The sequence below is a fragment of the Belonocnema kinseyi genome, chromosome 7, assembly GCF_010883055.1.
Source record: "Belonocnema kinseyi isolate 2016_QV_RU_SX_M_011 chromosome 7, B_treatae_v1, whole genome shotgun sequence".
Lineage (NCBI taxonomy): Eukaryota > Metazoa > Arthropoda > Insecta > Hymenoptera > Cynipidae > Belonocnema > Belonocnema kinseyi.
Genome location: NC_046663.1, coordinates 82,942,655 through 82,969,835, shown reverse-complemented (window position 1 = coordinate 82,969,835; position 27,181 = coordinate 82,942,655). Strand labels below are relative to the sequence as shown.

The 27,181-nt window shown below is 27.3% G+C and overlaps 1 protein-coding gene across 5 annotated transcripts in view; it reads right to left on the bottom strand.

The window, feature by feature from the left end:
- The window catches only part of LOC117176035 (inositol 1,4,5-trisphosphate receptor), a 149,557-nt gene that overhangs the window by 80,601 nt on the left and 41,775 nt on the right, over positions 1-27,181 (bottom strand). For all 5 annotated transcript variants that reach the window (XM_033366010.1, XM_033366011.1, XM_033366013.1 and 2 more), the window contains exons 3-12: positions 24,191-24,261; positions 23,949-24,064; positions 23,744-23,830; positions 17,497-17,991; positions 13,302-13,440; positions 6,891-7,099; positions 6,467-6,793; positions 4,504-4,650; positions 589-890; positions 411-525 (exon numbers count right to left, since the gene is read on the bottom strand). In XM_033366010.1, coding sequence (XP_033221901.1) covers positions 411-525; positions 589-890; positions 4,504-4,650; positions 6,467-6,793; positions 6,891-7,099; positions 13,302-13,440; positions 17,497-17,991; positions 23,744-23,830; positions 23,949-24,064; positions 24,191-24,261 — 2,008 coding nt within the window. The remainder of the gene's footprint in view (positions 1-410; positions 526-588; positions 891-4,503; positions 4,651-6,466; positions 6,794-6,890; positions 7,100-13,301; positions 13,441-17,496; positions 17,992-23,743; positions 23,831-23,948; positions 24,065-24,190; positions 24,262-27,181) is intronic.

The window sequence follows — 27,181 nt, the reverse complement described above, 5'->3', positions numbered from 1 at the left end:
TTGGCACATTCGCACTGCCACACTTTACAAATCCCGTTTTCAGCCAAATTCTAAGCATTTTTAGCAACTTTTTAGACTTTTTTTCATACTTTTAATACAGGTTTTAAATAATAAAGGTTAGAATAGATTATTCTTTCTACAACCACTACCGGTCATATTAATTCCCCCGTCGATTGTGCTAATCAAATTCTGACTAATCAGCATCCCCCATCTTCCCGCAAAATTAAAAAAAAGTATACTCTTCAAAGATTAAAAAAAACTATTTAAACTTTCCTGAAGTGATTGTATTCAATTTTTAGTCCTCTTTTAATTTCAACACGAAGAAAATATATTTCAAAATATGCAACAACCCCATTACCCTGGTTTATGATATTAAGTTTTTAATAATTTGCTGAAAAAATTAAACGAACCGTTCCATCTTTCCAGACGAGCATAACTTCGAGTTCCTCGATAATGGAAATTTGTGGCTCCTCGTTTTCTTGCCTCTCGTCGATGTCCTCGATCTCCACCGGGGTTTTGACCATCCTACGAAAAGGTGTTAGCAAAAGTAGACGAAAATCGCTAACGGTGTGCGTTATCAAAATTTACCTAGTCTCTATCAAAATGTCTTTATTCTTTTCGCTAAGAACACTTTTGCAGATTAATTCTTGGGTAACGGCAATGGCTTTCTTGTTGGAGATGCATAGATCTGACAAGTAGTCTAGGAATCTTGACTCCCAATTATACATATTTTTTCTCACGAGACCCACGAAAGTTTCTATCTCTGCGGCGGTTATGTGTTTCTCCAACAATTTCCGGTTATTATGCAACAGAGCGGTTATCGTGTCTTCCGCTAAAATGTCATAACCGATCTGTTTTTGCATGAAGGCGAAGTGCTTTGCGATATACTCCTGTAAATTAATAATTGATGGTGAAAATTTAATTTTATAAAGAAGATCTCATTTGCAAATATTCTTGGTCTACCCGCCTGGTCATTTTCTTATTTTCCCGGTTAGGGAATTATACTTTCTTTTTCAAATTTCAACGTCCTAACTCTGAATTATAGTTGTTTTAAAAAAACTTTTTGCTCCAGATCAAAATTATAACTTTTACCAAAAATTCTATCATTCAATTCAGAATTATCATGTCAATGAAACTAAAAAATTTGAACGCATTGAAACTAAAATTTTTTCATTTGAATTTGGAATTCAAATACTCAATGGTGTATTTGTATATGATGGAAGCTTTTAACATTTTCCAGTTGGACAATTTAAAAATAAATGCCATTGAACGACAATATGAGAAACTTTTAGAAATTGATCAGTTCAAAGATTTCCGGTTAAAAACATAAATTCACGTTATCATATTCAATGCTCTAAATTAAAACTATACCTCCATTTTAACTCACATTATTAAAAATGTTATAAAAAAACATGCTCTTCTTCCATTTTAGGACAAAATCAAAAATTAAAAGTTTTTGTCTGAATGCTAATAATACGAAATTTGACACTCGCATACCCAAATAATGTTAAAAAGAAAAAAGAGGCCTTTTCAAATTCAGAAAAACAAATTTCACATTTCCACTCTTCCAACTCGATAAAAAGATTTTTTAATTCCTTCTTCTAATTCAAAAAAAATTGAAAATAAAAATTTCCTCCCTTTCAACTCACTAAGAAAGTTAAAAATAAAAAAATACCCTCTAATTCAGAAAAAAGATTTAACATTCAAAATTCCCTCCTTCAACTCTATAAAGATGCTAAAAAGAAAAAATTGCATCTTCCAATTCAGAAAAAATAAATAATCAAAATTTCGTCCCTTACAACTATATAAAAGTCTTAAAAATAAAAAAAGTTAATTTCTATTTCACTAAAAAATGAAAACAAAAATGTTTTCGCTTTAAGCTTGATAAAAATCTTAAAAATAAAAAATCTTCCGTTTCCAATTCTGGAGAAATGAAAACCAAAATTTCCTCTCTTCCAACTCAAATCTTTTTTTAAATTTCCTCCCTTTCAACTCAATAAAAAGATTTTTTTAAAGTCCCTCTTCTAATTTAAAAGAAACTCAAAACAGAAATTTCGTCGTTCCCAACTCGATAAAAGTCTTGAAAATAAAAAATGTTTTAATTCAGAAAAAAATGACAATCAAAATGTCTTCCGTTCTACGGGATCGTCCATATATTACGTAAGAATTTTTTCTTTTGTTTATATCGCTGTGTCCTTTTCAACTTGATAAAAATATTATTTTCGTCTTTATTCAAACAACAGAAAAACGTCTTACGTAATATATGAACAATCCCTACTCGATAAAAATATTAAAAATGAAAAATTTTTCTTTTCCGATTCAGAAGAAATTAAAACCAAAATTTCCTCTCTTCCAACTCGATAAAAAATTGTAAGCAAAAAAATGTTTATCTTCCAATTAAAAAAAAAATTAAAACCAAAATTTCCTCCCTTTCAACTTGGAAAAATATTTTTTTTTAATTTCCCTCTTCTAATTTAGAAGAAATCGCGACAGAAATTTCCTCCCTTTCAACACAATAAAAATGCTTTAAAAAACGCTGTAATTGAGAAAAAACATTGAAAATCCCCTCCTTCAACAAAATAAAAATGCTAAAAAGAAAAAATGGCCTCTTCCAATTCAGAAAAAGATAAATAATCAACATTTCGTCGCTCTCAACTCCACAAAAATCATAATAATACATTTTCTTTTCTAATTCAGAAAAAAATTACAACCAAAGTTTTTTCCCTTCTAACCCGATGAAAATCATAAAAACAAAAAATTTTCCTTTTTCAAATGAGAACAAATTAAAACCGAAATTCCCTCCCTTTCAACTCGATAAAAATGTTTGAAGCAACAAAAAATCCCTCTTGCAATTCTGAAGAAATTGAAAATCAAAATTGCCTCCTTTCCAACCGAATGAAAATGTTAGAAACCAAAAATCACCCTCTAATTCAGAAAAAAATAAAAAAACAGATTCCCCTTTTAAACGCAATAAGAATACTAAAAAGAAAAAATGACTCCATAAAAGTCTTAAAAAGAAAAAGATTTCCCTTCTCCAATTCTGAAAAAAAGGAAAACCAAAATTTCTTCCCTTTTTATTCAATAAAAATATTTAAAATAAAAAATTTCCTTCTGCAAATTCAGCAAAAAATTGTTCCCTTGAACTCAATAAAAGTGGTAAACAAAAAAATGGTCCTTTTTAATTCAGAAAAAAAGAAAATAATGTAATCTCTTTCGGATCAATTAAAATGTTTAAAATAAAAAATGATCCTTCTTTCAATTCATAAAATATTTAAAATATAAAATGTCCCTCTGTCAATTCACTAAAAATTACCAAATTTAATTTCATCTTTTTTAAATTCAATAAAAATATTTAAAATACCTAATTTAGCCGCTTTCAATCATAAAAATTTTAAAAATAAAAAGGTGCTTCATCCAATTCGGGGAAAAAATTAAATACGAACATTTCTTTGCTTTCTTTTAGAATTAGATTTGTAAGTTTAAACATTTTTTTAGACATAAATCCTTTTAATTTGAATTACTTTAATTTTACGTAATTGCAAATAAATAATTGTTCAATTTGTTATTTATACATAAAAAATCAACACTTTCACTCATAAATTACAAATTTTAGAAGTGGAAAATTTTAAAAGTTCAAGGCTATTTCAAACCATTCATTTTCAAATTGTTGAATTTGGAGTGTTTTAATTACAATTTCTCATTTCAAATTAACCGTAAGATATTGGAAATTATTACAAAATTGTTTTTGTTTTAGATTAAATCTTTTAAAATCGAAAAAGGGGTAAAAATGGAATATTTTAGACTGAAATAATATTTGAATATGATTTTAAATTCACATTTGAAATTATTTTCAGTTGGAAATTGTTTATAAAGTTTCAATCGGACGTTTACATTTGTTTCCATACTAATGTTTTCAAATTGAAACAGTTCAACTTTAAACGCTAAAATGTGTAAATTGTTTAAACAGATTCAGCATCGTCTTGTAAAATCAATTTTTGTTCAATTTTCAATACTCAAACTACAGTTCAATTTTGAAAATCATTAATTAAATTATATTTTTAGTTGATTAACTTAAAACGTTTTTCATCAAAAAATTTCACATTCAGACGTTTTTAATTTTTAATTGTTTAATCTTTCAAAACTGCCTTTTAAAATTCTTTGTATTGAAAACGTATGCTTCAAAAGGAGGACCAAACATTTTTCATTTTTAAAGTAAATCATTTTAGAATTACGCATTGTAAACTGAATTTCTGAATCAATTGGATAGATTTTTCTTCATTTTCCGGTTCAAAATCAAAACTATAATAATTCTTTTAGAAAATTCTCTTTTAAAATTCACAATTACAGATATCTCTTCAAAAATCTCCTGTTCTAAATCATAGTTTATACAATTTTAGTTAAATGGATTGAAAAATCTTGGTCACTGAATAATTCCTGGCCTTTTCCCAGTTTCCCGATTAGGCATACATCAGACTGGGAGCAGATTAAAAAAATATTTAATACCTGATTCTTTCTGTAATCCTGTTGCGAGAGTCTAAGTATTCGATAACATAAACGAAACATGTACTTATAGGGAGCATGTCTTGGATCATTAAGCTCTTCTATTCTAAGGAATGGTCCTTCTCCTTCTGCAGATTCTAAGAAAGGTGCCTGGAATCATTTTTTTATTATTATATCACGAAATTGTCCTATTTTAAATTATGATTTAAAAATTCATTTATTCATCAAATGGTTTTCTTTCGCAGGCAAAATTTTTCTGATTCCTAAATTGGGAGTAGTACGCGTTCCTACACAAATATATTATACTTATTATAGATTGTATTTCTCCTACACATAATATTTTCCACGCAGAATATATTTTACACAGAATTATATAAATTACATATATTTATTATGTCCAGTATTTTTTCCACACAAAACATTAAAAACAGTAAATAAATTACTTTCTACGTAAAATGCTCTCGAAACAGAGGAAAGTAGGTCGAAAGATATTATACTTACATCAAAATAGTTGAATTTTCAACATACAAAAAATATATTTTTTAATAGAAGAATTTTAAATGAAATATTTCATTCTTCAATCAAAAAGATTAATTTCTAATGAAAAATTGAATATTGGATATCTCAACCGAAAAGAGTTTAATATTAAATCAAATACAGTTGAATTAAAAAAAAAGACGAATTTTCAGCCAGGAAAGATTTTTCAGTTGAGCGAAAAAATAAATGTCAACTAAATTGTTGAATATGAATATTCAACCAAACATTTAAATTTCTACGAAAAGAATACAATTTTCAAACAAAAAATATGAATGAATTATAATACTAGAATTTTTAAGCCAGAAAGACGAATTTTCTTCCAAAACAGTTTACTTCTCAAACCAAAAATATTAACTTTCAACAAAAAAATTAATTTTCAACCAAATAGTTTAATTTTTAACCAGAAATGATCAATTTTTCAACAAAAAAGCTGAATTCTCAATTAAAAATTTATTAATTGAATTTTCAATTAAAAACGATCAATTTGCAACAAAAAATAGAATATTTAAGTTCAGACAAATTAATTTTCAATCAAAAAATAAAATCAATTTTCAACCAAATTGTTCAATCTTAAAGAAAGAAAATAAATATTTAACAAAGCAGTACAACTTCAACGAAGTAGTTGAAATTTATACAAAAAAAAAAAATAATAATTTTCAACGAAAAATGTAATCAATGAACTTTTAACTGAAATTGATTATCAGCCCCAAATAGAAAAATTAAATTTTAATGTGAAAAAAAGCAATTTTCAATCAAAAGAAGACGAATTTTCGACAAAATAGTTAACTTTTTAATAAATCAAATAAGTTTTTATCAAATTATTGCAGCTGTCAACCAATAGTTGAATGTGCAATGAAAAAATATGGCTTTCAACAAAATAGTTAAATTTTCAACGAAATGATTAAATTTTCAATCAAATAGTAGAATTTTTAAGCAAAATAGATTAATTGTAAACCAAAAATATAACAATAGACTTTACGAGTGAAAAGAATTAATTTTCTTATTGAGTTCTATAATTGTTCGCATTTAACAGAAAAAACGAGAAAAAGTGGAATTTTCTTGAAAACGGGAAAAATAGGGGAATAGAGGAAAGAGTGTGAAGCCTGCTTTTATATTTCTCCTGGTGAATAGTTTGTCTAAAATCTGTTTTGTGCACGATCCACTTTGTGTAGAAAATATTTAATTCATCGCTTTTAACATTTTTTATACAATATAATTTGTGTAGAAAAAATATAGGACATAATAGTTTTGTCTACAATTTTTTGAAAATATTTTTAGAATAAAATAATCACTATTTAATTATATGCAGGATATATTCTAGGTAGAAAATATATTGTGTAGAAGAAAAACAATCTGTATAGTTTGTGTAAAGTGTATTCAGTGTACAATCTATTTGTGTAGGTACAGCGTTTTCCTATAAATTGGATACCTGGAGAATTTTAAATAGCGATCCAAGAATATATTGTTCTCTGAGCAGCTTTTGTCTGTCCCTGACGGCATTTGTGACGGATAAATCGAGTGCTTCAGATTTATTCTGTTCATTTTCTAGTCCAGCTATAAAATATACAATGTCTTGTAACAAACTGGTCACTGCTCTCCTTTCGTTGTGCGATATTGTTCCCTTTTCTAATTTTCTACTAATTCCTGCCAAGACTTTGCAAGCGTCGTTCGCGAAATCCAAATCTCGAACCTCGACTGGCGATACGGATCTCAAAGCAAAAGCTTCCTTGTCTTCTTTACTCGTTGCGCATCCCACCTTTGATGAAGAAAAAATTTAAATCTTAGTTTAGGGAGAGAAAAACATTTAAAACAATAAATAATTGACTTTTTAATGAGAGACTAATTTAAGAGACCTTAGACATCACAGGTTTTTCGTCGTCCTTATCTATTGGGACACTCGTCGAATGTACCCACGTATTTGTACAAATGTGGTGCAGTCTTACAAAAGATGACTGTGGCACTAAACTATCACCCCTAGTGAGAGTCGTGGGGTCTAATTCGAATAGAGAACTAATTTCATTGCTGTGCGGCACTGAGACTAGTCTGTACACTGGTCCAGGATCTAATTTAAAAAGACAACATTTTAATTATTTTTTAAAAATTATCTTCATTAATTAATTTAACTTCAATATCTAACAACGTAATATTTAACTGAGGGACTGACCCATAGTAATTATGATGCACACTTGAATTCAAGAATTTAAAGTGTTCAAAGAATACAAATAAAATATTAGGAATTCAACAGAATACAAATGATTTTAAAAAATACAAATAATTTAAAAGAATACATAGGGTGTCTACTAGGGTGGTTCAAAAAACGCTCATCGAGCTACAAGACAACCCCCCCCCCCCCCCCCCCCCCGCCAAGTTTTCATTTCCGCAGAAAAAACATCCGTATTTTTTTTCGAAATTTGGGGACATTTTGAATTTTCGAAAAATTGAACTCATGTTCCAGGGTTTCATCGAAACGTGCCATGTTTTTGAGGGATTTAAGAGGAGTGTCTACGAAATAAAACCATACTAATAAATTTCATTTCCAACCCACTTACATCCTCCCCACAGCGCTCCAAATATGACCCAAAAATTAAAAAAAACTACATTTTTACGTATTATTGTCCCTTTTTTAGCAATTTCCGTCGTCTTTTTCATACAAATAATTATTAATGGACCATTTGAATATTTGCCATGACTTCTTAAACAATTTCTAATTGTTTAGACAACTGTAAATTATTTAAACAATTATTTATTCCCAAAAATGTAAAAAATAATCGTACTATCTGACTGAAATGTAATTGTTTGTTATTGGAGTAGTACATTTTTCTAAAAACATTATATAAGGATTTAAATAGTACTCTATGCTACGCTTTTTTTTAATAATTACATAATTTTGATACATTTCTTTTAATGTTTAATAAGTTTCTATTTGTTAAAATAATTTTTATTTGCTCAAGCAGTTTTTTTTCGATAGCTAAAAAAATTAAATAAAATAGAACACATACACATATGTTTCTGACTGTATAGTGTATAGAAAGAATAAATTTATCACTTTCTAATTATTTAAGCTAATATAATTTGCTTGAATAATTACTTTTCCTAGAATACTTAAAAAATTTCAATTAATTGTATGCCTTCTATTTTATTTCATTTTTTAGTTATCGAAAAATAAAAGCTTGAGCAAATAAAAATTGTTTAAACAAATAGAAATTTGTGAAACATTAGATGCAATGTATCAAAATTATGTAATTAATTATTCAACAAAAAGTAGCATAGGATATGAATTTGAAAAAAGTGGACATCTCTGGCTCAATTTTTAGAAATTTTGAAAACAAACAATAATTAATTGTTTAAATAATTACATAATGTTTTTAGAAAAAATGTCTACTCCAAACAATGAAGAAATATTGCATTTCAATCAGAAAATACGATTATATTTACATTTTTGAGGAATAAATAATTGTTTAAATAATTTACATTTGTTTGAACAATTGAAAATTGTTTAAAAAGTCATAGTAAATATTCAAATTGTTCATTAGTAATTATTTTCACAAAAAGACGACGGATATTGCACGTTTCGATGAAACCTTGGAACATGAGCTCAATTTTTCGAAAATTCAAAATTTCCCCATGTTAATTAAATGGTATTTTGAAGTGCCGGTGGATGTCTTACTATGCGAATTTCGAACCTAGTGACACCCTAGTGTCTACTCAAAAACTGGAAAAAAATTAACTGACAATTCCAGATTTTTTACAGGTATCTCACGATTTTTCTAGATATGATTTCTACAATTTCGCGAGTTAATTATAAACAATGCAGATGAAATTTTAACCAAATAGTTCAATTTTCAACCTAAAAGATTAAAATTTAAGAAATTTAAATTCGATAAAAATTAAATTCAAAATCTTATTAAACGTCTAGTAGTCCAGTTAATGTATAGAAATCCTTAAAATAAAACTAAGAATCCAACGATTTATAAAAAAAATCTTTGGACAAAAATAAAAAAGGTGCCTTCTCATTTTTCTTTCCGCTTTTTTATTTTTACCCGAAGATTTTTATCATAAAAGAAAATCTTTTTTTATTGCAATAGGAGCATTTTCAGATAAAAAAAAAAAAATTTCTAAACAAAAAAACGCATTTTCAACAAGATAATTAAGTTTTCCCACAATTTAATAAATTTCTAACTAGAATTAAGAATATTCCACTGGACAAGTTGAATTTGAAACCCGAAAGATGAATTTTCACTAACATACCTGAATTTTCAAGTAAAAAAGAAAATTGAAAACTGAATAGTTAAATTTCAAATTTAAAAAAGGCTGCATCTGGTCGTCCCGAAAAGTTCAGGGAGTTGGAAAAGGGGATGGACTAATCGTCCCCAAAAATCGAGACGACTCAAACTTCTGAAAAATATTTGACTACTCATCCCGAATTTCGGGACGAGGATACTCTTCCTCAAAAACATCATTTTTATCTAAAATGATGGAATATTTAACTGGATTAAGTGAATTTTTAGTTGAAAACAATTAATTTTCAACCAAGGAGATTAATTTGTTTGCCAAAAAAGACAATTTTCAACAAAAAACATAAATTTTATTCCAAATAGTTAAACTTTTAACTTAAAAGGATCAATTTTCAATCAAATATTTGAATTTTCATCTAAAAAAGATACATTTTTAACCAAAAAGGGAATAGTTAAATTTTCGGTCAAAACAATTATTTTTTAAACAACGAAGCGAGTCTTCAACTAAAATTATGAATCTTCTGCTGTAATAGTTGAATTTAAAAAAAAAAAAAAAAAAAAAAAGAATTTTCAACAAAAAGGATCAATTTTCAATTTTAATTAATTTTCAAGTAAAAAGAATAAAAGTTAGAACAAAAATTTAATAGTTAAGTTTCCAGTTAAAAAATAATTTTCAACCAAAGAGATCAATTTTCAACGTAATTTATATAACTGATAAAGTTACATTTCTGGTTGAATAAATTTATTTTTAATAAAAGAGATGAATTTTTAAATACAAAATTATGGCATTTTTACTGCATTCGGTAAATTTTCAGTTAAGAACATTAATTTTCAACCAAGATGAATTTTCTACCAAAAAAATAAGAATTTGCAACTAAAAAAGGTACATTTATAACTAAGAATTGAAAGTGTATATTGTCAGTTTAAAACATTATTGTTCAACCAGAGAGACAAAATTTTAACTCAAATGATGAATTCGCCCATAATAATTAATTTTTAACAAAAAACTTAATTTTTAGTTAAAAAAAATTAATTGACGACAAAAAAACGAATTTCGACCAAAATAGTCAAACCCAGTAATGTAAGGCTACTTTAAGAAATTAAAAATATTGCTATTTCATTTTATGTTACAATTTAAACCAAATTTAAGCACGATCTTGAAGAAATTACCTAAAATTTTTTAAAAATTTGCCTAACGTTTCCAGGTTTTTCCAGGCATATAAGAATACCCTTACAATTCCAGGTTTTCCAGTTGAGTAGAAACCCTCATATAATTCAAAGGAATAAAAAACTTCAAGGAAATTCAAGGCAGAATTCAAGGTGAATTAAATAGATATTTATTATGTATAGTTTCACAATGCAAATATTACTAAAATCTACTTTTGTGTAACTCGGACACTTTTGCAATATTTTACACGTTTATAGAAAAAATTTCAATTTCCACATTGTTGCACTTTATTGTAATTTATAGTAATTTAGTAAAATTTATTGTATTTTATTCTGAAAATACATACTTTGGTTATAATACGTAGAATTTCGGATTAAGCTCTTAAGCTTTTTTTAGTGATTCCTTAGAATTCATTTTTAAAACAATTTATGTAGTATCAAGTGACATTTAAAAGGACTGGATAGGTTTTTTTTACTAAAAGATGTAATTTTTTCAAATCAAAAGTCATTGTTACTTTCACTATTAAAAATTGCAGAATTTTAAATAATGCGAAAAATATTGTAAGCCTTTAAAGTTCAATTATTCTAAACACTTTAAAAATTATATAATTTCTAGTTGGAAACTTTCAAGAATTACAAAATGCGCAAATTATGAAATACGGGAAATCTACAGGTGTGATATTTCTCTCCCGGTTTTCTCCCGGCTTTCTCTCGGTTCTCCCGGGTTGGTGGCCACCCTGGTAAATGATTCGCGGCTATAATTTAGTCACTGCTTCAAATAAGTGAAAATTGTAACTGATTCAAATTTAGAGAAATATTTCCGAATGTTATAAAGGATTTTAATAGTTGTCGATGAATTTTAATGGAATTTAATATCTGAAAGATACCAGGATACTTTAATGGGGTTTTATAGGGTTTTCGATAATTTCACAGGATTTTAAGATTTAAAAATAGTATATTCACGGATTTTAAAATTTTCCATAAGAGAGTTCGAGGAATTTTAATGGATTTTAAACCGCTTTTAATATTTTGTGAGGGATTCTAAGAGATTCGGAAAGATTCTCATCGATTTAAAAGGTTTCCGTGAATTTTAGAGTGCTTTCAAGGTTTTTAAACGATTTCTAAAGATTCTAAGGGATTTCCACGGATTTTAAAGGATTATAAGGAGTTTTTAAGATTTCAGGAATATTCACGGTTTTTAACTTTTTAAATGATTTTCAGGGATGTTTTCAAGAAGCTCAATCGTTTAAAAAATATTTCAAGAGATTATGTATGATAGCCATTGACTCCTCGACTCTATATTTATTGGCACTGTCTAATATGAAATATTACACAATAACAATTAATCCATGGAAATATTAAAACTTTTTCAAACTATTAAAACCCTTAGACATCCCTTAAAACTGTTCAAATCACTTAAAAATGCTTTAGAGTCTTTTAAAATACCCTAAAATATTTCAAAGTCTTTGAAATCCCTTCAAATTATTGAAATAAATAAACAATTTCTGGGAATCATTTAAAACTGCCTAAAATATTTCAAATCGTTTGATATGTTTTGAAATCCCTTGAAAATTTTTGCTCTCGAAAATGCCTAGGAATATTTCAAACTACCAAAAATATTTCAAGGCCTTTGAAATTCCATTAAATTACTGAAACCAACTAAAAACTTTTAAAAAGTCAAAACTATCAATAGAATTAGAAGTAAGTTTAGAAAAATCCAAGGGAATTAAAAATTCAAAAGAATCCCAAATAATTCTGGATAAATTAATAAGCAATCAGGGTGAAACCCTCGAAAAACTTACAAAATCTCGTTAAATCTTTTTGAATTACTTAAAACTTTATAGGTTCTGTAAAATAGTTCCATGACTTCCGAAATTCTAGAAAATTCTTTATCCTAATATATTTTAAAAGCTTGGAAATCCTTTTAACATAAGGAAATTAATACAACATTTCTCGGAATGTTTTCAAATTCCCTTATATATTTCAAATTAAAATTTCTTGAAAATGCCTTAGGAGTTTTAAAACAACCCTAAAACCTTATGAGTCGCTTTTAATCATTGAAATCTATTACAAATTTCCCGGAATCTTTAAAAATACCCTGAAATACGTGATTACTAGAAATAGATATGTAAACATGAGTTAATTTATTGAAAGGAAAGTGACAAGATTAAAAGTTATGTTATGCAAATGCTCAAAATCTCATCTTTTAAAAGGGAGACTAAAAATTAAATGACATTCAACTTGAGCATTCTAAAAATGAATTATTCAAACATTATCAAGATAAATTTTTGAAAATGGCACCCCGCCGAGTATAACCGAGCTAAGACTGCTTAACTCCGGAGATTGAACGAGAAGCCCTTAACAATTCAATGCGCCCAAACGGACAACTTCTATATATTTAAAATTTAATTCCTTTTTCCCTGTTATCAAATTTAAAGTTTTTCATTATTTTTTAATTTTCATTATTTTCAAAGAATGATTTAATACTAATTTTTGCCTCAAGAAGAGACTTTTTTAATAAAAAAAATATTTTTCAATTAATTTTATTTAAAATCTTATACTCCTCCCTTTTAAAAATTCAAAGATTTTTACCTGGAATAATTTATTTTAAATTTACAGTTTTTAAATCTAGTAACTGCTTGAGTTTGCTTTCCACATTGGAAAATTTACTTTTTGAATTCTTTGTAAATTTAAAGGATTTAGTTAATTGCAAACTGTTCGAATTGTATTTTCTTTCAAATTCTAAAATAGTTTAGAGTTAATAATACATTCATTAATAAATTTCTTAAAAATAGTTAACTAATGAAATTCTTAGAGAAAATAATTACACTTATTATTGAGACAAGAATAAGAATTCATTACCTCTCTTTCCTTTCGTGGTTTCAATGGGTTCATCGGTATCAATTTCAGCTGCCAGATACTGACCCGTCGCTAAGTGTTTAAACCTAAATAGTGAATTCCAATGACCTGCACCTCCTCTGCATGGATCGTGTTGTACAACCTGAAATTGTTTTTGTGAACTTTTTACTAAATACTTATTTCTTTTAAATGAATTTATAAGATCCAACTGCGAACTGTCGAGTATATAGCAAAGTTATATTCTATTCAATGGAATGGAAGCTTCTAATGTGTCCCCCCCTAAGGGTTTACATTTTTCTTACACCTTCTCTATTCCTTTGCACACCCTCCACACACTTACTTGGTGGTGGAAGGGGGACCTACAGTTTAAGGTGGGTTCCGAACCACCAAGAGCAACAAGCCTTAAGTACTTAGAGAAAACCTTTTTCTCTAGAGGTACCGGTCCCACGACTCTCCGGAGATGAACAACTCCCTTGCTAGGCTAGTGTTCACCGCATGGGCCACCGAGACTCTTCCAGAGTGCGCGGCGGGAATCGAACCCGCAAGCCGAAGGAGTGAGTCCAAAGCGTACGCTTTAGCCCCCACGACCATCGTCCCACTTAGCAAAGTTATATTTAAATATCGTTTAAAATTTTACTAAATAGTCTTCAATTCTTAACTCACTTACCTGTAATTACCCCTAATTACCTGTACTAACACTTTTTTTTTAAATGTAGATTTTTGAAGATTTCGCAATAAAATTTTGAATTATTTAAGGATGTTTAAAGTCATATGATAATGACATTTTTTTCTTAAGATTCCAGAAAAGTATAATTTCATATTTTGGTTTAAAAAACGATTTTAATGAAAATCTTTTAAAAAGATTTAAAAACATTTAAAATGAATTTTAATAAGTTTAAAAGATAGTTTGAAATTTTGAAAGGATACAAAAATAATTTTGCATTTTACATTGATTTCAAGAGAATATTTATAAATATTTCAAAACATGAAAAAATGTATAAAATTATCCAAGAATAATCTGGAAGATTTAAAGGCAATTTTTATAATTTTACAGAATTGTTTTAAGCATTTAGGGAAAATTTAAGTTATTTAAAAATATATTGAGATGTTTTTAAAAATGTTTAAAAATAATAAAATACTTTTGAAAGCTCAGAACAAAATGTAGATTTTTGAAGTTTTCGAAATCAAATTTTGAAAATTTTAAAGATTTTGAAAGGTTTAAGGATAATAACAAATTTTTCTTAAGAAACCTGGGAATATTTCAAGTGATTCTTTATTTTTTTAAATTAATATATGTACAGAGAATATTTAAAAAGATTTTAAAACATAACAAAAGATTTCCAAAAATGTTTAAAAATGAATCCGCAAGATTTAAAAAAATGTTAGGAATAATTCGAGTCAGTTTATAAGATATTTAGGAATTTTTGAAATTTTAAAGAGATTACCAATATATTAAAATTTTGCAAGATTTTATAATATTTATAAAATATTCTTAATTTTTGTATACTTATTCGAAATTTTTATTTTGAATTAAAAATTCTTTTTTCCTGCAAGTTATAACTTGCCTCAATTTTTCTTTTATGCTGGACTGAAAAGTCTTTTTTGGTAGCAAATTGAGCAATTTTATTGAAAATTCTTCTCTTTAGTTTAAAAAATCATTTCTTTGGGTAGAAATTTCATCGTCATTTAGATGAATTCAATTCTTTTTAAATTTAAATTCAAAATATTGTTTAGTTTGATTAATAATTACTATATTTTTTGTTGAGAATTCATATTTTTTCATTGAAAATTCAACTACTTGGTTGACAGGTAAATTACGTTGTTAAAATTTCACTTGTTTGATTGAAGATTCATCATTTTAGTTCTAAATTAATTTCTTTGGTAGAAAATGTAACCATTTTGTTAAATATCGGTCTGTTTTGGCAGGATATTAGTCTTTTCGGTTGAAAATTCTTTTTCGTTGAGGATTCAACTATTTTCTTGACAGATTTCCGTTCGTTTTATGAGTTCAACTGTTTTTGAATCAAAATGAAAATATTTTTGAATTGAAATATCAACTATTACATTTTTTGTTCAGAATTAAAATCTTTTGGTTGAAAATGCAAATACTTGATTAAAAGTTTAACTACTTCATTAAAGACATTTTTTAGTTGAAAATTCAACACTTTGGTTGAAAATAAAGTTTTCTTTTGTAGAAAATTCGTCTGGTTTAGAAAATATTAAATATTTTTTTGGTTAAAAATACAACAGGTTGAAAATTATTCTGTTTTGGTTGAGGACCCTAATATTTTATTGATGATTTGTCTTTTTGGGATAAATTAAATTGTGTTATATTTAAAATAATATATTTTTGGATTAAAATATCAAACATCATATTTTTCGTTAAGAATATATCTTTTTTGTTTGAAAATTCAACTGATTGTTTAAAAGAATTTCATAATTCTTTTTGAATTTTCTTAAGAATCCTGGGAGAATTATATTTAGCTAAACACACAAATTTAAATCAGAAATTGTTATCTTATTTAATGACAATAGTGATTCAACTTGAAGAATCCTGAATCTGAATTAAAAATATTTCTTTCTGGACATTTAAAGTTCCCTATTCGGAATATTTTCGAATGAGAGAAGTTTGTGTTATTTTAAATAATCAGCAATTAAGGTTTTAAATTTAAAATTGTATAATTTGAATATGAAATTATTAATTTTCTAATAATTCAGTTGAGAAATTTCAAGGAGAAGGGAAGCATTTTTTAAAAAGTAATTGAAGTTTTAGCCAGTTGAATTTTTAACCAAATGGTAGATTTTTTAAACAAGAAAGATTGAACTGTAAAACAAACAAATCATTTTCGACAAAGAACCATAACCCATAACAGTTGCATTTTCAAACAAACAGTCGATTTTCCAAGCCAACAGGCGATTTTGTTAAAACAGTTCATTATTAGCCTGAAAAGTTGAATTATCAACAAAAAATTTTATTTTCAACGAAGAAAGCTGAATTTTCAACCAAAAAGGATAAATTTTCTAGAAAAAAATGCGAAAGTTCAATAATTTTGAACTGGATGGTCGAATTTTTAACAAAAATGGCTGAATTTTGGTATTGGGTACTATTAATTCAATTCGCATTTCAGCGAAAAAAATAGAAGAACGGAAATTTTCTTAAAAACAGGGCAAAAATAATTTTTTTAAAGGGAAGAAAAGAAGAACAGGGTATAAAGTATCCAGGCTGCAACTGAATTTGAAATAATTCGACTTTAAACGCTAATAACTAAAAAAAAATTAAGTATAAAGCTTTTAATTTCAGTTTAAAGTCTTTCATTGCGAATTGAATTGAAACCAAGTATAGCGCACTTCTAAGAAAAACGAGAAAAGTCAGGTAACTTTTCCATTTAAAAATTCTTAAGCGCACGATCAAACATAAAATTACAGAAACCTTCAGATTTTAGAAACTTGAAAGTTGAAAGTAAGGGAAAAGTTGATAGTTGCAACTGTTTAGGAGTGAACCATTTAAAATTGGAAAAATCAAATTCAGATTCCTCTTTAACGCCCGAAATTCAAATTTAACTACAAGCTTTCTACATTAAAAATGTGAAGCTTCTTTGATTTTTTCAAATTCATTTTTTTGTGTATTTTCATTTCTTATCGGGTTTTACATTTTTTATTTTAGGATTTCATTAAATTCCAGAACCAGAAGCGTTTAAAAACCTTCAAAATTTAATAATATTAACATTTTCTTTCAATAATTCAAAATTCAAGCTCTGGAATATTGTGAAATTTATTTCTCAAAACTGAGGACTCTTAAAAATGTACATCCTTCCAATTCTGAACTTTTAAATTTTCACATTTTAGTTCGTAATTCTTCAAAATTCTGGATAATGTAATTTGATATGTTTAAAGCTTGTGCGATTTTATTTAATATCTCATTATTTATAACTTTGAACCTTTTAATTTCAATGCTTCTTTTGTACTTTATAAGTTTTGGACCCTTTTGTATTCAAAATTTTAAAAATTGTTCAAGATTTGTGTCTTAAAACTCGTGTTCTTAAAATATTACGAGTCTTTATTTGTTTGAATTAAAAGCTTGAAAAGTAGTTCAAACTAAAAACCATCAAAGTTGAACAATTTCAAACTCTCAACTCAAAAGATATATAAAATTGATGAATTGAGAAGAGATCGCTTTCAAAGATTTTCGGCTCATTACCTCAACTTCCCAAAGAGCTTTACTACTCGTCGCAGCAGTGGCTGAAGTTCTGCCAGTGGTTCTGAGGAAAACGTGCTGCTTTTTCTTGTACTCATCCATCGTAAGAAATTTCTCCTGCTCCGCATGAAAAAGTCGCACGACATCTCCACCTTTTAAAATTTCTTCTTGATTTTCCCGATGCTCCATGAAGAGGGTAACTTTCCAGGAGGTCGAAGAATTTACAACGTTGACTTCCTTGCAGCCAGGATTGTCGCTCAATTCGTAATTTGCAGCAACATGCAAACCTTGACGACCTGCATTCACTGGTTCCATAATTACCTTGTCCCCGACCACGACGCTGTCACCGTCACTTCGAAGCTTGTAAAAAGGCATTATATAGAGCCAGGAACCTTCATTTCCGTTCGCATCGAGATAAACTCTCATCGCGTTTTTCTCCAAGAGTGCTGGCAAACGTTTATTCACTGTTAGGAATTTGTTCGATTTGAGATGGAGGAGCTGAAAAATTATTTTTTCAAGTTATTTGTAAAATAGCAAAAGTTTCTTATTTTGATAGTTTAATTACAGGCCTCGAACTCACTTGAAATATGAAAAATGGTTTAAAAAGTCTCATGAATTTGAAAATTTTCAAGCATTGAACTTATGTATCATAAAATGGAAATAAAGAATAGAAGGTGTGATGCGAAAATGATTTTTATTTTAAATTAAATTAAACTTTATTTTTGAAAAATTATTATTATATGATTTTCGATTTTTTCTGCTAAATTCTAGTACTCAAAAAAATTATATATAGTATATTTCATGAAAAATTCTATAAACTAGAACATTACGCGTAACACTAATTATCCTTTCTTTTTTTTAAACTCGGTTTATTTTCGAACATTTTGTTATGGATTTTATATATTTTATTCGTTGACAAAATATGACTCTCCACGACACAGTTGGTAAAAAATGACTTTTGGTTCAAAATAATGTACACCCTACAAATATTGAACGATTTAGACAAAAAAGTTTTGAAGAAAGGCTGATAATATTTCTAAGAGAGTTGTCGAGCCTGACTTTGAAATTAGGCGTTCCATTTTTTATAAATAAACAAATATGACCAAAAAAATGTTATTTTTTTCTGTTTGATGTTACGGTTAATCGTCAATAACAGGAAAATTGTTGAAATCAGCTAAGTTTAATAGAGTAAGATTATTTAAAGATGTTCCAATGAAAGCATATTTTCCACGATTTTCCATAATTTAACGTTTTTTAAGTTATATTGCCAGAAATTTGGATAAAAAGAATATAATGATAAAGACATTTTTTCTTGAGATTATTATTATTATTATAAACAAATTTAATAAAAAATGCATTAACCCAGCATTTTTTTACAGAAAAATTCGTTTATTTCGATGTGAAGTTTTTTAATTAGGAGCTTTATGATAACACCAGCACAAACAAAAAAAATGGTCTGTCCGACGGACTCGACCAGCATATCTATATGTTTTTGGGGTCGCTGAATCTGAATCCGGGGTAAAAAAATCTAGTTGGCTCATATTCTTTCAAAATACGCAAAATAGACGTTTTCGTCATTTTTACGTATATTTTTGCGTTTTTCGAACAAATATGATCTCAATGTGTTATCTGGACCCCTGATTCGGATTCAGCGACCCCAAAATAATATAGATATGCTGATTAAGACCACCGGATATGAAAAAATTTGGTTTGAAAAATTATGCAAGAAAAATCGCTGCTTTCATCGATTTTATGTTTTTCGAAAAAATATGAGCCAACTGAGTTATTTGGTCCCCGGATTCAGTTTCAGCGACCCAGAAAACTTATAGACATGCTGATTGAGTCCAGCGGGCATGCAAATATTTTTTTGCAAATATATACACGAAAAATGGCTGTTTTAGTCGATTTTATGTCTATTTTTGCGATTTTCGAAATAATATGAGCCAACTGAATTATTTGGACCCCAGATTCAGATTCAGCGGCCCCAAAACATCGCCGGGCAGACCACTTTCTTTGTGTACCGGTGTAATTATAGCAAAATTCCTAATTTGTTGATTAATCTCATGATTTTTAAAACAAATGCATTATTCGAGTATTTGTCGGCAGACAAATTCGTTTTTTTCAAGGCCACTCATTCAGTTGAGAACTTTAGGACAATTTTCGAAACATGCATAATGAATTGATAAATTTTATGATTTTTTAAAACAAATTTAATAGACAAGTTCATGAATCAGACATTTGTCAAAAGAAAAATTCGTTGTTTTTTTTCGAAGTCAACTTTTTGAATGAGCAATTTCATGATAATTTTAACAAAATTAATCATTTTTATTCGTAATTATTTAACTTTTAAAAACAGATTTAAGAAGCAAATTCTTTACAGTAAATTCAGCAACATTCATGATCATTTGATGAATTTTATGATTCTTTAAAACAAACTTAACAATCAAATGCATTATTCGGACATCTGTGGATAGGAAATTAGTTTTTTTATGTCAGTCTTTTTAGTTAGAGAGTTCATGATAATTTCAGCAAAAATCATTTGTTAGATGATAAATTGTATATTTCTTTACAAATACATTTAATTAACAAATGCATTCTTTGGGAATCTGTCGATGGTGAAATTTTGTTTTCAATGCCATCATTTGGGTATTTATAGGCCAAAAAGTTTTTTTTTCAAACTCAACCCTTTCAGTTTTAGTTTCTTATTACTTTCATTCTTTGAATAAGGCTGCAGCTTTAAGATCGAGTAGATTGACCTTTTTCTTCCACTTGTGTCTATGATACACTATTTTTGGATCAGTGAAAATAAACATTTTGTACCCAAGATCTCTATTAATAGAATTTGTTTGTTATTTTTGTTTAAATCATAAAATTTATCAAATTATCAAGAATATTGCTGAATTTATTATGAAGATCCAAATCCAAAAGTCTGACATCGAAGAAAAAAAATTTCGGCCGAAAAGTACCCTAATAATGCATTTTCTTCTTAAACTTGTTTTAAAAAAATCACAAAATTATGAATTTTTTTCTAAAATTATCATGAAGTTCCTAATTCAAAAAGTTGACCTCGAAAAAAAATTTTTTCTGTCGATAAATGCCTGATTAATGCGTTTGTTTTAAAAAATCATGAAATTTATCAACTAATTAGTAATGTTGCTTAAATTATCATAAAAGTCCCAACTGTAAGGACCGGACTTGAAAAAAACGAATTTTTCTGCCGACAAACGCCCGAATGATGCATTTGTTTTAAAAAAACCATAAGATTGATTGACAAATTATGAATTTTGCAAGGATTATCATAAAGTTCCTAATTTAGAAAACTGATGAAAAAAAAGAAATTTTTATCAAAAATGCCGGATTAGTTTATGATAATAACAATAATAATTTCAAGAAGAAATTTCGTCATCATTATAATGTTTTCATCCAAATTTCTTGCAACATAACTTAAAGATAACATAAAATTATGGAAAATCGTAGAATATATTCTTTCAACAAATAATTTGTTTATAGCATTTTTTATTCATTACATAATATTGAATCATCTTTAAGTAATGTTACTCTATGGAACTTAGACAATTTCAACAATTTTCCTGTTATTGACGAGCACCGGGAACGTCAAAAAGAAAAAATGGCCAATTTTGTCGTCGTACTTGTTTATTTATTAAAAAAATTGAACGCCTCATTTAGAAATGAGGCTCAAAAGCTCTTTTATCAATCTTACCAGCTTTTTTATTCAAATGTCTTTTGTCCAAATCGGTCAATATTTCTGGGATGTACGTTAATTAGGACTAAAAAAGTTTTTTTTTCTAACTGCGCGTGTATTTGATTTGTCACATAAATGTATTAAATTATATTGTTTTTATATAAACATTTTATTTTTAAAGTTCAAGAAAAAGAAAAATGTTACATTTATGTTCATAATAAGATGAGAAAAATTCAAGTTCTATAATGTACCTAATATTTTAATAAATTAAAAAATATGTCATTTATTAAACATTCATTTTTTATTGTTGATAATTTATCTACTTAGTTGAAAAAGGTTGACTGAAGATCGATTTCTTCGGTTTAAAATTTATTAATTAGGTTGAAAATGTATGTAAAAATTCCAATGTTGGAAAAAAATATTAACTGAAAATAATTCAAACAAAATTTGGACTAACATTACATCCATTGATCAAACCATTTAGTTAAAAATGTATATATTTTGTTCAAAATTCGTATTTTCTAGTCGAAATTAATATTTGAATTTACATCACATACATTCTTCAACTTATTTAGTTTAAAATTTAAGCAATTTTTTAAAAACTTATCTTGTTTATAGAAAGTTAATCTTTTTGATGGAAAATTTAACTATATGGTTGAAAATTCAACATTTTTAAAGAAATCTTTTCTCTTAAAGGACTGGAAAAACTTTCTCGATTGAAAATTTCACTCGTGTTAAAAATTCGTCTTTTTGATTTAAAAATGCAACTGTTTGTTTGAAAGTTAATCTCCTTTATTTAAGGATTAAACTATTTTGTTGGAAATCCGTCCCTTTTGGTTAAATTAAATTGTTTCTTATTCAAAATGAAAATCATTTCATGGTTAAAATATCAACTATTAAATTTGTTGTTGCGAATTAATCTTTTTGCTTGAAAAGTAGTAATGTGCTTTTGGATACTTCTTTCTTCGAATGGTTTAAGCAAGGGACAGACAGCGGTGATTTATTATCCGGCAAACGATCTATGTACGTCAGTCCAAATTCGAGTTAGACTGTAGTAGCAAAATAGTGCTATCGCTAAGAAAAAGTGTCAAATATTGTCAAGAGCGTTGTCAGTCCGATAGGTCAAGTTTTCAATTATAAGTCTTCCAAATTGAAGTAATTTCAAATGTAAATCATCAAAATACGGAATTTTTCGTTGTAAAACTTAAAAGTTGAAAAATTTGTAAATTGTAAAAATTAAAAACTCTCGAATTTTAAAGATATACAATTTAAAGTTATACAATTTAAAGTTCTACAATTGTAAATATATATACAATTGAATATTCTTAAATCTTGACAACTTATGAATAAAAATTCTTAAATTGTGATGATTTTGATGATAAAAAGTCAAGAGTTTTCCATTCAAAATCTATCAAATCGATGAAATTTCGCATTCAAATCAACAAAATTACAGATTTTTTAATTTTTTCAAAATGAAAAACTTTTCAATTTTATGGGTATATATTTTTTAATGGAATGTCATTTTTAACATTTTTGTTTAATAAAGCAATTTTGGAGATTTACAAATGAATAGTTTTAATTTTAACGATTTGCAATTTAAAATTATTTAATTTTGAACATTTGCAATTAAAGACTATTCAACATTTAATGTGTATAATAGAAAATTGTGCAATTTTGAATATGTTTTGGAATAGCTCAATTTTTAAGATAAATAATCCATTAACAGCGGCCAATACAATAAAAGGAGCATTTTTTCGCAAAAATGGGACTGCGAGATCCCCTAAACATTTTTTAAACATTATTTTAAAAATCCAGGCAATTTATTTCGCTAAAATTATTACAGTCCAGGTATTCCTAGTACTCCAGGTAATTCACTACTGCTCAAACAATTTTTAAAGGAAAGTTCAGGTTTCAAATATTAAAATCTGCAACTTTTTTAAATTAAAATATTTTGAATGATACTCGTTAAATGATGAAACGCGAATTGTACCTTACACTTTCTAAAATAAAATAATTTTTAATTAAACACTTTTAGAATTGAAATATTTAAAATCAGAGCGCTTTAAGTTCAATAATCCGAACTCTGAAACTATCGGAGTTTAAAGAATTCAAATGTTGGAAAAATTTAAGAATTGAAACGTTCCAATATAGAACATTTTTTAATGAAGTGTCCCAAGTTGAATAGATTTAAATCGAAAGTGTTTCAAAATTAAAAAAATACCAAACTGAAAGTGATCCGAAATTGAACAATTTGAACTTGTGTGTCCTTAAAATTAAAATTTGTGTATCTAAATGTTAAAAATGGCAACATTTTAAATAAGTAACGTTCAAAAATTAAAATATTTAACCATTTTTAAATGGAATAAAATCTAATGCACTTGCAAATATTAAGTTTTAAATTATTTAAAATTTATTTGGATGAATGGGACCTGAATAATTTTAAGCTGAAAGAATTTTAAGATAAATTTCAAATTTAAAAAATCAAGAGTGTGCTTGAAATTCTGAAGTTTAAATTACTAAAAGTTTAAGTTAAATACAGTTACTTACCTGAATAACGTTGCCATAAGAAACCACAGTTCCCAAAAGTTTCTTATTTTCAGTTTCATTTTGCTTTTTTTCGATTTCTGCAGCATGCTGAAAATAACAATAAAATCAATCAATTCGATGATAAGTATTGAATAAAAAAATTATTTGGTACATGGAAAGAAAATTATCTATAACGAAAGTGATTGAAGTAAGATGGTTGACTTACGTGAAGTCTTTTGAGTAAAACAGCATCTGTACTTGAGCTTGCACTTTGTTTTGCAGCTTTCCAAAATTGTTTTTGAGCGGAATACCGATTCATAGGACATATTTTGAAAAGGCAGTCTGGAGATAAATAAATTTGTTATTTATTAGTTTTAATTTGGGCGGGGGGGCCGTGATTTTAGGTTTTGTATCATTTTCCAAGTAGCTATACATTCATACAAATCGTAAAAATCAATTTTATCATACCTCTGAATTTTTTTGGCGGGTTAGATAAATCTCCAGCTTCCGGACAAACTACACATCTATCGTCAACCAATCTGCAAGAAAACATAGGACTCTTGTAACTTTCTAAATTATGTGCGAATTATAATTAATATATACAACTTTAAAATGTTTTGAATATTTTTTTACTATTTTTTGAATTAATAAAACAGCGTGAGCGACCTGTTTCAACGATTTAAATTTAATTTTAAATTAGAATTGAAATATTGAATTCTAGCGATTTAAATATTTATATTTTATATTGTTTATTTTTTAAATTGAATTGCTAACTTGTTTTTAGAGCCCACACTCTTTACATTCCTTCAAAATGGTAGTCCTTTTTATATAAATTATTATTATTAAATACTCATTTGAATTTCATTTTTTTTTCATTTTCGACTCAAAATACAATTTTTTTAATGTTAACTTTAGAATTGTAGAGCGTTGGTATTTGGAATGAAATTTCCCTTATAACCGTTGAGTTGAAAAGTCTAAATTATTCTAAACACTTATAATGTGAATTTTTTACATTAAATCTGGAAACAATTGTTATAATCAATCATCAATTTCAGTAGAAATAGTCAGTGATTATACAGTTTTTTAATTTCGACTTCTGTTTTGATTTTGAATTTATTTTTGTTTGAAGACGTTCAAGTTGGAATACTTTTTTAACACTAAATTTAAAAATTGAAACTCTTCCTAATATACATTCCCAAGAAACCTATTGAGTAATTTATGAGTCAAAGAATAGTTTTTCCGATAAACATCACATTGAAGGATAATAAAAAGACATCAAGATATTTCAATATCGTGCTCGATTGATAATTATTTTTCAAAAAATATGCGGAGATGTGGATAAGTTTCTCAAAACTCCTTCGGGTTTGAGGAATACATTCTCATCATGAAATTCACGCACGACATTATTTAAGTTGAGTTTAAATTTTATAAAATCGACATGTTACATTATATTTTTTTACTCTGCTGAAAAATTGTAAAACAAAGAAAATTTTTATTTAATATAATTGCTAACAAAATTTAAACTGACATCAGTAATGAAAATATTTTTCAGTGAATATTTTTAGTTTATTCATGATAGTTTAGGAGTGAAATATAGATATAAACAAACTGTGGGAGCTACTGAAAAATGGTAAAAAGCAATTTTGTACGTTTAGTCGAGATGACAAATTTTCCTGTTGACCATTTCACCGTCATTTGCGTTATTTGGCTGTAAATTTGAATTTCCAATTTTCTTATGGCATTTTCGACGTTTACAACAAAAACTATTGTTGCTATTGAAAAATATTACAGAGCAATTTTGTAGAATTTTTCAAAACAAATAATTTTCATCTCTCGTCTATTTACTGTATCTTGCGTAGTTTCGTGGGAAAGTTGAATTATTACTTTTTTCAGTTTGATTTTCCATGGCTAAAACCATGAATATTGGCAGTAGAAGGCTGGTTAACGAACTTGACCTCTATTTTCGGACCACAAACCAGTGTGCAAAAGGAAATTTAAATGAAAAAATTCCTCCGAAAGTTATCGTGTCGTCAGACTACAGACAGACAGACATTGTCGTAAACCTATTTTTCTGACTCAGGGGGTCTCAAAACGTCGAGAATTGAAGAAAACTGGATAGGATCAAAATCACACCAAACCAAGACATTCCATCTATATGATGAGAATGTAAAAAAGAGGCCAGCCAAAAAATTTGGATTTATTTACATCAGAATACGTTTTTTAAGTTCAAGATTTAATATAGCAGATTCTAAACTGAACACCTGACTCAATCCTTTAGATTTGGATGTGTTTCAGGTACAGAGAGAGATAGAGAGAGAGAGATAGAGAGAGAGAGTAAAGCGAATGTATGTGGATCGATATTGGGATAGGCTTCGTCTTCACTAGAATTCTAGAAACTTGCCGCAAATAATCTAGAGTCAAATTCTAATCTTTAAGCACAAATTTTAAAGGCATTTCAAAATCATATTAAATTACCTTCATTTTTCACTGAGTGAAAAAATTAAAATTTTATTTGGCCTCAAAGTTTGAAAATGAAATAAGTTGAATCAAATCCCATAAAAAAACTTATATTACACTAAGTTTATTTTAAATACTTTAAAACTTTATGCATATAAAATTTTCAAATTTAAATTTCGTCCCAAACATTTTCAAGAGATTTTTTTAATAGAAGTAAAATTGTATAACAAAATATTTTACTTTAAGTTTAATTAATGCAAAAAATTTGAACAATTAAATTTAAAAATCTTCAGAATATTCACGATTCTTGATGTGCTTCAATCTCTAAAACCGTTTCATGCGGATACAAACTGTGTGGATACTTTTTAATGCTTCAATTTGAAAGTGTTTACATTCTATAATCGTTTGTAATTTCAAGTGCTTATAATTGAACCGCTGGCGACCAAAATGGGACACAGCCGGATTCAGCCTGAGAAGTATTGTCCTGAGTGTCAATTTTAAAAATCTTTCTAATTTCAATTTAAAGACTGATACTTGTAGAGAATTTCAAGGTGCATCTTTTTTCCTCTTGCAAAAATTTATAGGTTTTGTAGTTTTTGAGATAATTGGTAAAAAGTGGATTTTTTCAAAACGAAAAATTTCAATCTTTTTTCAATTCAACTCGCGCTAGTTTAGCCAATTTTCATCATTTCTTGATTTCCCCAATACAACGTACGTGTTTAAGTCTTCTGAAACTATCTAAGAAAGAAAAACGAGAATTTTGTAATAAACAAAAAAGTTATTAATTTTTTTTTGAGGCAATGCAAAAATCATGAATTTTAACCTTCAAGCGCCTCGTTTAGCCAACGAATTTTAAGCTACGGAAAGCTTTCAGTGAGAAAGTTGTTCATTAGGGTTCAAAGAAACTACTTTTAGTCATTTTCGTCACTCTCTTCAGTTTCTTCGGCATCTGGATTCTGAGTTTGTACTTTTAAAAAATATGATTCGAAAAATTCTTTTCCT